This window comes from Solanum tuberosum, unplaced genomic scaffold, assembly GCF_000226075.1.
Source record: "Solanum tuberosum cultivar DM 1-3 516 R44 unplaced genomic scaffold, SolTub_3.0 scf00338, whole genome shotgun sequence".
Classification (NCBI taxonomy): domain Eukaryota; kingdom Viridiplantae; phylum Streptophyta; class Magnoliopsida; order Solanales; family Solanaceae; genus Solanum; species Solanum tuberosum.
The window spans coordinates 435,564-445,876 of NW_006239263.1; the positions used below are offsets into that span (position 1 = coordinate 435,564).

At 30.2% G+C, this 10,313-nt stretch overlaps 1 protein-coding gene and 1 pseudogene across 1 annotated transcript; both read left to right on the forward strand.

Moving 5' to 3' along the window:
* The first annotated feature begins 882 nt into the window (after positions 1-882).
* On the forward strand, positions 883-5,618 carry LOC102595717 (GDSL esterase/lipase At5g45960-like). The gene is made up of 5 exons (XM_006361009.2): positions 883-1,180; positions 1,707-1,837; positions 2,788-3,024; positions 4,419-4,677; positions 5,240-5,618. The coding sequence occupies exons 1-5, from the start codon at positions 910-912 to the stop codon at positions 5,434-5,436; spliced, it is 1,095 nt and encodes a 364-aa protein (XP_006361071.1). The 5' UTR covers positions 883-909; the 3' UTR covers positions 5,437-5,618.
* A 2,614-nt stretch (positions 5,619-8,232) lies between these two features.
* LOC102596057 (GDSL esterase/lipase At5g45960-like) overlaps positions 8,233-10,313 on the forward strand; it is a 9,669-nt pseudogene continuing 7,588 nt past the window's right edge.

The following is a 10,313-nucleotide window of genomic DNA, read 5'->3' on the forward strand; positions in this document are numbered from 1 at the left end:
GCTATTATTTATCCAGGTGGAAATCCACATCACCAATTTAGACAACTGTCGCGCGCATGTAGTCCCAACAGGAGTAGGTGGACGAAAAAGGTGTACGCGACAGAGGAATAAACAAGTTTGGGGGGTAATTAAAACAAATTTTAGTTTAGGTGTACACCGTATAAAAAACTTCAAGTTCAGGGGGATAATGAGTACTTCTGCCAAAAAATTAAATCCTACAACCGAGGGTCTGTGGCAAACTCATATTGCCTATCACCATTTTGCTTTATCATTTATTTTTTTCATTATTGGTCATATGTATAGAATTAATTTCGGAATTAAGTATCATACGAAAAATCTTGGGAAAATGCATAAGTACCCCCCCAGCCTATGCCCAAAATCCTTGAGACACACCTAACCTTTACTAAGGTCCTATTACTCCCCCGAACTTATTTTATATATAATTTTCTACCCCTTTTCGGCCTACGTGGCACTATCCTTGAAAAAATTGTCAACACGCGCTGGGCCCACAAGATAGTGCCGCATAGGCCAAAAGGGGTAGAAAATTATATATAAAATAAGTTCGGGGGAGTAATAGGACCTTAGTAAAGGTTAGGTGTGTCTCAAGGATTTTGGGCATAGGCTGGGGGGGTACTTATGAAGATTAGGTGTGTCTCTGAGATTTCGGACATATGTTGGGAGATACTTATGCATTTTCCCAAAAATCTTTGAAATCCTTGATAATCAAAGAGAAGGACCCTAAAAAAGTTATTTCAAATTTACATAGAGGTCCACTGCTATTATTAATAGTACCTACACACACCATATATTTTTTTCCCCATTATATATACAACACATTATAATAGACCAAAAAAACTCATACTAAATTTTTCCAACATTTTTTTTTCTCCCAATTATTATTCTTCCACAATGATTTTTCCTTGTAAGTTTATTCTCTTTTTGCCCATTCTTCTCATTATTATTTTCCAAAATAAAATTCAAGGTCGAACATTATTATTAAACAATAATAATAATACAGTTTCGGCTGTTTTTGTGTTCGGAGATTCCACGGTTGATTCCGGCAACAACAACTACATAAACACCATCGCAAAGTGCGATTTTCCACCGTACGGTCGCGATTTCGCAAACCACGTTCCCACCGGAAGGTTCACTAATGGCCGTCTCGTCACAGATTACTTAGGTACGTATATACAGTCAAACCTTTTTATGATAGCAAGTATTATTCATGTACATATATAGCATGGGGAAATACTTTCATAGAAAACATGGTCATTATAATGAAAATGTTGTTATAGGGAAATCTGGCTAGCCGTATATTAAAATGTATTTTTTGCTCTATCATGTCATTTAACATGTATTATGATCTACATTTTCATTTTACATATTGATGTTTGACTTATCGAACATGAAATTTAAGAAAAAAAAGGAATATTTTAAAATTTTGTGGTTTGAGAAAATTAATAGGATATAGTTATTTGTTTAACGATAAATCATGTTATTAAGGATATAATTGAAAGTTTAAAGTAAAATTATTTTTGAAAACAGGAAGATATCGTTGTTTTTTAAGTGCCACCTAAAAAGAAATCAACAACATATAGAGGTTTTAGTGTTTTTCAATGCTATCTAATCGGTATAGTATTTTTTAAAAAAAAAATGTAAACTGTCAATGTATATAACTTAAATAATGTTATAAATTTTTGTAACAGCTTCGTATGTGGGAATCAAAGATTTCGTGCCACCCTATTTGGACCCAAGTCTTAGCTTGGACGAACTCATGACCGGAGTTAGTTTTGCCTCTGGTAGCTCTGGCTTTGACCCTCTTACTGCTCAATTAGTTGTACGTTTCTCTCATTTATTTATTGAAAACTAGCGATATTATCAAAATATTCATTATAGTGATTCGAGATTTCGAGGAAAGGATATTAATTGACTTTTCTTAAATAAATCATTATTGACTAGTGTAATTGTAACATAATGGTGAAAATTACAAATAATCAACTTTATAGTAATTTATTAGGTGCATTAATTAATTTAAAAATTATTGCAATCTAGCAAAATTTATTTTAAAAGAAGAACAAGTACTCTGTTTTAATCTGACACATGAATCATAGTTGCATTGATTTTTTTCTATATAAGTAAATTATTCCCAACAACCAAACTTGTACCTTTAATTTCAAAAAATATAAAAGTATATAAGTTTATGAATCAAGAAAATGACTTCTCTATTAATAGTAAAAGTAGAAAAAAAATAAGTTCTATAAATAAAAAATTGTACATTGATAGTCTCTTATACTAACACCCTCTAGTCATCCCTCACTCCGACCCTGATCTCAATAGTATTTGTTTTTATAGTATTTATCTAAATTATATGTAAATGCTCGAGACAATATATTTTCTGTTTACTTATAAAATATCAAAAAATAAACAAAAAAAAAACCATTTATTTTTTAGAAAGCTTTCCTTTTCTAGTAATGATATAATTAGATATACTTAGGGATTCATATCATGTTCCAACTTTATTTTTGTTGAAGGGTAGTCATTTAATTTTTCAAAAAAAAAATTAACATAACGATTTGAATATTATCGGACGATAAACTACTGATATTAAACCAAGAAGAGAAATGGTAGGTACAACTAGATGGTAAGTGTGAACAATCAATCATCATACTATAGAAATTGGATAGGTTCCATCTATAGTGATTAATTACACCTCTTTCTTTTTTTAATCAATTGGTTATTGACAAGATTGTGATTTGATATTGATTATTATTATTATTATTATTGCAGGATGTAATTACAATGGAAAAACAGCTGGAATATTTTAAAGAATACAAAAGAAAACTTGAAAATTCAATTGGAAAAGAAAAGACAAAATTATTAATAAGCAAAGCAGCATTTATAATAAGTGCAGGGACAAATGACTTTGTTGTAAATTATTATAACACCCCATTTAGAAGACAAAAATATTATAATGTCTCTCAATATCAACAATTCTTGATGCAAATGGTCCAACAATTTATCCAAGTAAGTATCTATCACATAGTATTAAATTATAGCCATGTGATTCTTATATAAATGTGAAAAGATATATAGGACTAATATTTTTATAACAACTGTTTCAATATTTTTCAGTTGTTATAAAAAATATATACTACAACATAATTTATTATAGACATAATATATAAACATGACCCTTAACTTGGTGTCAACTGACAACTATGACTTTTAACTTTGAGTATGCACAAGTAAAGACTTAAACTTGAATAAAATTGAACAACTAGACACATTCGTCCTACATGACACCCTACCTGACAACTTTATGTCCTACGTGACGCCCTACGTGTATTATGTCATGTAGGACACATGTGTCTACTTGTTCAATTTTATACAAATTTAAGCGCTTACTTAGGCACACTCAAAATTAAAAGGCATATAATTGTCCACCAAATCTAAATTATGGGTTATGTTTATCTATTATGTTTTTATTATAATAAAATGTTAAGTACTATAGAAAATGACTATCACATGATCAATGTAGTTTATTTTGAACTTTTAGATTGTTTCAACAAAATACACCATTATATGGTGTTCTTTTTACCTATAATTATGACGTCGGTTAGGTAGATATTTTTTTGGTTATTATAATAAAATATCGTTAGATGTAATTATTTGGAAAATTGATTCTTTAATTCATATCGAAAAATATTATTATAGATGATTGACCGTTACAAAAAGATCTGACCGTATACATATATTTTTATATTTATACTTTGATAGATAGAGGTGAAGTGCTTTTATAGGCCTTTTGGAAATGATATAAATATATATTATAATAATTTGGAGGCAAAACATTTATGATGATTTATGAAGTGGGGAAGGGTTGAGTTAGGTGTGGTAACGTAATTACTACAATTATTTGGAGACGGCCAAATTATATATATAATGAATACATATTAATTCTTCTTTAGTAACATGTTGTGCATCTCAATTAATTTTATAGAATATCTTCTATCTTTTAACGATCAAGTACATGATGATTTTGCCACTAAAACTCAAACAAATGAGAAAAAAAATTATGTAACATCTTTTGTCTTCACTAAATTTAAACAAAAGATCTTATTATTTCCAATTTATTTCATTGATAACTGGACAACGTACATGGTTCAGTTAGGTGCTTGAATTTTTAAAAATAAAAAATTCTATAGGAGGTAAGAAAAAAAAGGAAAATTGGGAAGGGATTACAAGATAGAGAATCAAATTTTCGCGTAATCAACCAACTGAACTACTAAAATTTCCCGCCTGAATTTCTATTAGATATGGCTTTTAAAATTTTTTTAAAATTCAAATGGTATATGTATCAATCTAATGTGTTTGATATTAATAATTTGTATACATAAACTTTATGTTAATTGTTCTAGGGTTTGATGAACGAAGGAGCTAGAGTGATCGGCGTCGCCGGAGTTCCACCTTTCGGGTGCTTACCGATAGTCATCACGATAGATTCCGGTGACGCACTTCAACCCCGTCGATGTATCGAATCGTACTCCGCCGTTGCAAGAGAGTACAACTCGCTTCTTCAACGTTTATTAAAGACTATGGAAATTCATGGCACAAAATTATTCTACGTCGATATCTACGATCCAATAAATGACATGATACAAAATCCAATTAACTATGGTGAGCAACCCCAATAATTAGTTTTCCACTTTTGGATTTTACTTAGATACGCCTTAGGGTGGGCTTGATATATGTTTTATTTTTCAATTTTTATTGGTCAAAATTTTCTAAAAACCAGGTCTTTTAAATTAGAAAAATAACTTTTCTAATAAAAATAGATAAAATAAGTATCGCAAGTAGCATTTCATACTAATTGTCTCGTCACCCCCAATTTTCCATTTGCCTCCACCCCCACCCCCACTCCTACCCCTCATCCTCCTTCACCCCCCGCTTCTTATATATAAATGTTTTTGAAATAATTTTCTTATGTTTACTTAGTCAACACTTTAGCAAATAAATGTAAGAAAATCATTTTATTTTAGGAAAATATATTCTAGGAAATTCAGGGAAAACATTTTCTTCATATTAAATACATTTTTAAAATACAAAGAAAGTCTATCATGTAATTTAACTTGTTTTAGCAAGTTATCGACTTTAATTTTTTTAGTTATTAATTCTACGTATGATAAACAATATTTTTTTATTTAATCTGATGGTGTAAAAATTATTTAATATTTTGTAGGATTTAGTGAAGTTACCATGGGATGTTGTGGAAGTGGACTTATTGAAGCATCAATTCTTTGCAATCCAAAATCAATTGTATGCAATAATCCTTCAAATCATATGTTTTGGGATGCAGTCCACCCAAGTCAAGCTACTTATTACACTGTTTTCCAAGCAATACGTCCTTCTATTGATTTTGCTATCAACCAATTATAAACATCGGGTGAATCAAGAACTAGAATTCAGAAAAAAGAAAAGAAAATAAAATAGTGACGATTTTTTTTCTAGGTTTTGATGATATATTATGGTGGATGTATTTGGTGGTGGAGTCAGAAATTTAAATTAAGGGATTTATGTTAAAAGATACTCCTTTCGTTTATTTTTATTTTTATTTTGTACGGTGCTTAATAAATCATAAATAAGAAGATAATTTTACTAACTCACCTCTTTAAAAATTTCTTGAGAATTTTACAAACATATGTGAACACTTGAAAAAAAAATTAATTGCAAGAGTAATATAGAAAATAATTAATTAATGTTTTCTTGATTTAGTAGATGGACAACTAATATGAGACAACTATTTTTAGTATAATGATCAACTAATATGAAACATAGGAAGTAATAATTATGTAATTAAGGCGATTCAACAACTTATATATTAGATAGATAGAGAGTCTTTCCCTTCTTTCAATAATCAATTTACATAATGCAAATTCAAATTAATTAAACTTTAATATAGACATCACTCAAAAAAAAAAAAGCGAAAGATTATATTCAACTTGCACAACAATATATTCTGGATTTGCTCACAAAACCAAAGAGTAGGCATTGACATATTCAACGTGCAACACAATAAGTATAAAATATTTATTCAATTGATAATATAACTTTCATGTAATATTTTTCTTGAAACATTGTTATTCTTAGATTCGTTTATCAATTTTAACTTTAAATTATTATTATCAAAATAAACATTACTTTATAAGGAATAGACCAATTTGCTCGTCTCTCTCAATTTTTGTGTATCTAGTAACAAAAATATGTGGTAAGAAACGTAACTCTTAATTAATGATAAGATATGTAATATTTTAGAAGTATAAGTAATAATAATATATATGACAATGAAGTATGCCTAATTCTATGATTTTTTCCTTTATTTATTAAAATTAATATAAATTTTTATTCCTTTTTTTTTTTTTTTTTTTTTTTTATAGTTTTTGAATTATGTTAACATTGGCTGCTGTGGAACTGGCATATTGGAATTTGCATTGATTTTTTTGCATCGTCATGAGACATGTGATGATATAAAGCTGGAGGGAAATGGTTCTGGCTAGTTCAATGATATAAAATTGAAGGGATCAATATCGTTCCGACTAGTGATATGATATAAAGTCGAAGGAAAATGGTTCTAGCTAGTAATATAATATAAAGCTGAAGGGAAATAGTTCCGGCTAGTGATAATGGTGTTGAAGGAAAATGGTTCCGACAAGAATTTGACTATTGTGATTTGATGCATTTGATACTTCAGACTGATCTACTTGATAATTGTGACTGATCTATTTGATACTCGTTTTCTATCTTCTATATCGACTTTAACTTTTTTAGTTATTAATTCTACTTATGGTAAACAATAATATTTTATAGTTTAATCTGATGGTGTAAAAAATATTTAATATTTTGTAGGATTTAGTGAAGTTACTATGGGATGTTGTGGAAGTGGACTTATTGAAGCATCAATTCTTTGCAATCCAAAATCAATTGTATGCAATAATCCTTCAAATCATATGTTTTGGGATGCAGTCCACCCAAGTCAAGCTACTTATTACACTGTTTTCCAAGCAATACGTCCTTCTATTGATTTTGCCATCAACCAATTAATTATAAACATCGGGTGAATCAAGAACTAGAATTCAGAAAAGAAAAAAAATAGTGATCGATTTTTTTTCTAGGTTTTGATGATATATTATGGTGGATGTATTTGGTGATGGTGTCAGAAATTTAAATTAAGGGATTTATGTTAAAAGATACTCCCTTCGTTTATTTATTTTTTAGTTTGTACGGTGCTTAAGAAATCATAAATAAGAAGATAATTTTACTAACTCACCTCTTTAAAAACTTCTTGAGAATTTTACAAACATATGTGAACACTTTAAAAAAATTTAATTGTAGGAGTAATATAAATATAAAAAAATAATTAATGCTTTCTTGATTTAGTAAGATGGACAACTAATATGAGACAACTATTTTTATTATAATGATCAACTAATATGAAACGGAGAAAGTAATATTAGGTAAAGGCGATTCAATAACTTATATATAATTAAAAATTTAAGGGAAAATGCATAAGTACCCCCTCAGCCTATTCCCAAAATCCCCGAGACACACCTAACATTTACTAAGGTCCTATTACCCCCTGAACTTATTTTTTAATTAATTTTCTATCCCCTTTTGGCCTACGTGGCTGAGTCCGTGACTTCACCTATGTTAAGCACGTGGGTGCAGATTTTAGACAACACTTACCAATAAAAAATGGCCACGTGTTAAAATAAACTTGAAAAAAATAAACATTAACTCAGTTGTCTTATTTCTTTTTCAGTGTTCTTCATCTATGAAAAAAAAACCTCCATTATCATTCAAGTTAAATTGTTCCTTGCTTTGAAAAGTTCAGATGAAAAGTTTCAAAAACAAGACTCCTAGACTCGAAACTCTTAACTTAGTAACTACAGAAATCGATTTCTTTTTAAGAATCCATATCACTGTATTTTTTTGTTCCCAACCTCTTTCTTCTAACTATTTTTCGGTAATAAATCAGTGTCCTTTAAACGCTGAAGGAGGGAAGTATGTATAGGGAAAAATTGGAGCAGATTAGTGGGGAAAATCGAGTGAAAATTCAAAGAAAAATTTGAATTTCTTGTCTCTTTTCCAAGGTCAATAGTGAAAGGATGAGCAATTTCTAAAAAAGGGGAAAGGGGGATGGGGACACGTCTGCTGTAGAAAAGGAGGACGACGCGTATGGCGGACACTGTTGGCACCGTTGCTGATGTTGACGGGTCGGAGTCGTACTTTTTCCTAGTTTTCTGGATGATTTCGTGTGAAGAAGATGAGGGCAAGTACGGGGGTTGGGGTCGTTTTGTACTAGTAGCACGCGTTCCTGGGTTGGAGAAGAAGGACATAGGTCGGGTATTGGATTTATTGCTGTTGTACGCTGGAAAGTAAATGGGTTTGGGTTTATTGGAGAAATATTGTATTGTTGGTGGGCTATATGTTGTTGTATTCACTACAACAAATATGATAGTATATAATTAGGTTTATAATTACAGAAATCCCTCAAACGGATATGATAATTGAAAAAGTGGGGCCCAACGTGTGTTGAACAAAACTTTCAACCTCTCTGGTTTATATTGCCATATAGGTCGAAAAGTGGTAAAAAATTAATTAAAAAATAAGTTGGGGGGGGGGGGGGGTTTAATAGGACCTTAGTAAAGGTTAGGTGTGTTTCAGAAATTTTGGATATAGGCTGGGGATACTTATGCATTTTCCCAAAATTTAATTATTTTTTAACATATGCAATTATATATAGAAAGCCTTTCGGTAATCGATTTACATAATGCGAATTCAAATTAATTAAACTTTAATACATACATCATTCCAAAAAAGAGAGATTATATTCAACTAGCACAACAATATATGAAGGATTTGCTCACAAAACCAAAGAGTAGGCATTAACATATTCAACGTGCAACACAATAAGTATAAAATATTTTTTCAATTGATAATATAACTTTCATGTAATTTTTTTCTTGAAACATTGTTATTCTTAGATTCGTTTATCAATTTTAACTTTAAATTATTATTATCAAAATAATCATTACTTTATAAGGAATATACCAACTTGCTCGCCTCTCTCTCTATTTTTGTGTATCTAGTAACAAAAATATATGGTAGAAAACTCTTAATTAATGATAAGATACGTAATATTTTAGAAGTATAAGTAATAATAGTATATGACAATGAAATATGCCTAATTATATGGTTTTTTCCTTTATTTATTAAAACTAATATAAATTTTTATTCCTTTTGTTTTTTGGGATAAGGGTCTGAAAAATACCTCAACTTTGGTCGAATTTGTTGTTGCGATATTAAACTTTCATGAGGATCTATTACCTTCCTAGACTATTTAATACCGTATTTTAAACATATATATTTGCTCACGTGGACATATATATACCTTTAAAATACACTATTAAATAGTTCAGGGGGTAAAAAATACGGTATTAAATAGTCTAGGGAGGTAATAGGTCCTCATGAAAGTTTAGTATCGCAACAGCAAATCCGACCAAAGTTGAGGTACTTTTCAGACCCTTATCCCTTGTTTTTTCTTTATAGATTTTGAATATGTTAGCATTGGCTGTTGTGGAACTGGCTTATTGGAATTTGCATTGATTTTTTTGCATCGTGATGAGACATGTGATGATATAAAGCTGAAGGGAAATGGTTCCGGCTAGTTCAATGATATAAAATCGAAGGGATTGATATGGTTCCAATTAGTGATATGATATAAAGTCGAAGGAAAATGATTCCGGCTAGTAATATAATACAAAGCCGAAGGGAAATAGTTCCGGTTAGTGATAATGGTGTTGAAGGGAAATGGTTTCGATAAGAGTTTGACTATTGTGATTTGATGCATATGATACTTGGTACGCTCAAATTACACCTCCCTAAAGAAGCATAAGCGATCGTTATCAAGTAAAGAACCCAACTTGTAGGTTGGGGTCGATCTCACGAGGAAAATGATTTAGACTTTACTTTAACAACAATTATATTCAATTAGTCAAATTACTTCCAGAAACAAGTAATTAAATGGGGGGGGGGGGTTGTGAAACAAATTGTAAGAATTCAATAAGTAATCAGTAATCAAAAGTCAATTTTGGTTGTTATCAAGATGAGAGAAATAACTAGGGTATACGTGTTCCCCACAAGCCATAACGCAGTAATCCTAGTAATAGCAATCCTTTCCTAGTGTACTACAGGCAAAGTAATAAGTTAGGTATCTCTAAATCCTTAGTCCGGCATCTAGAGAATTTCACCCCGCA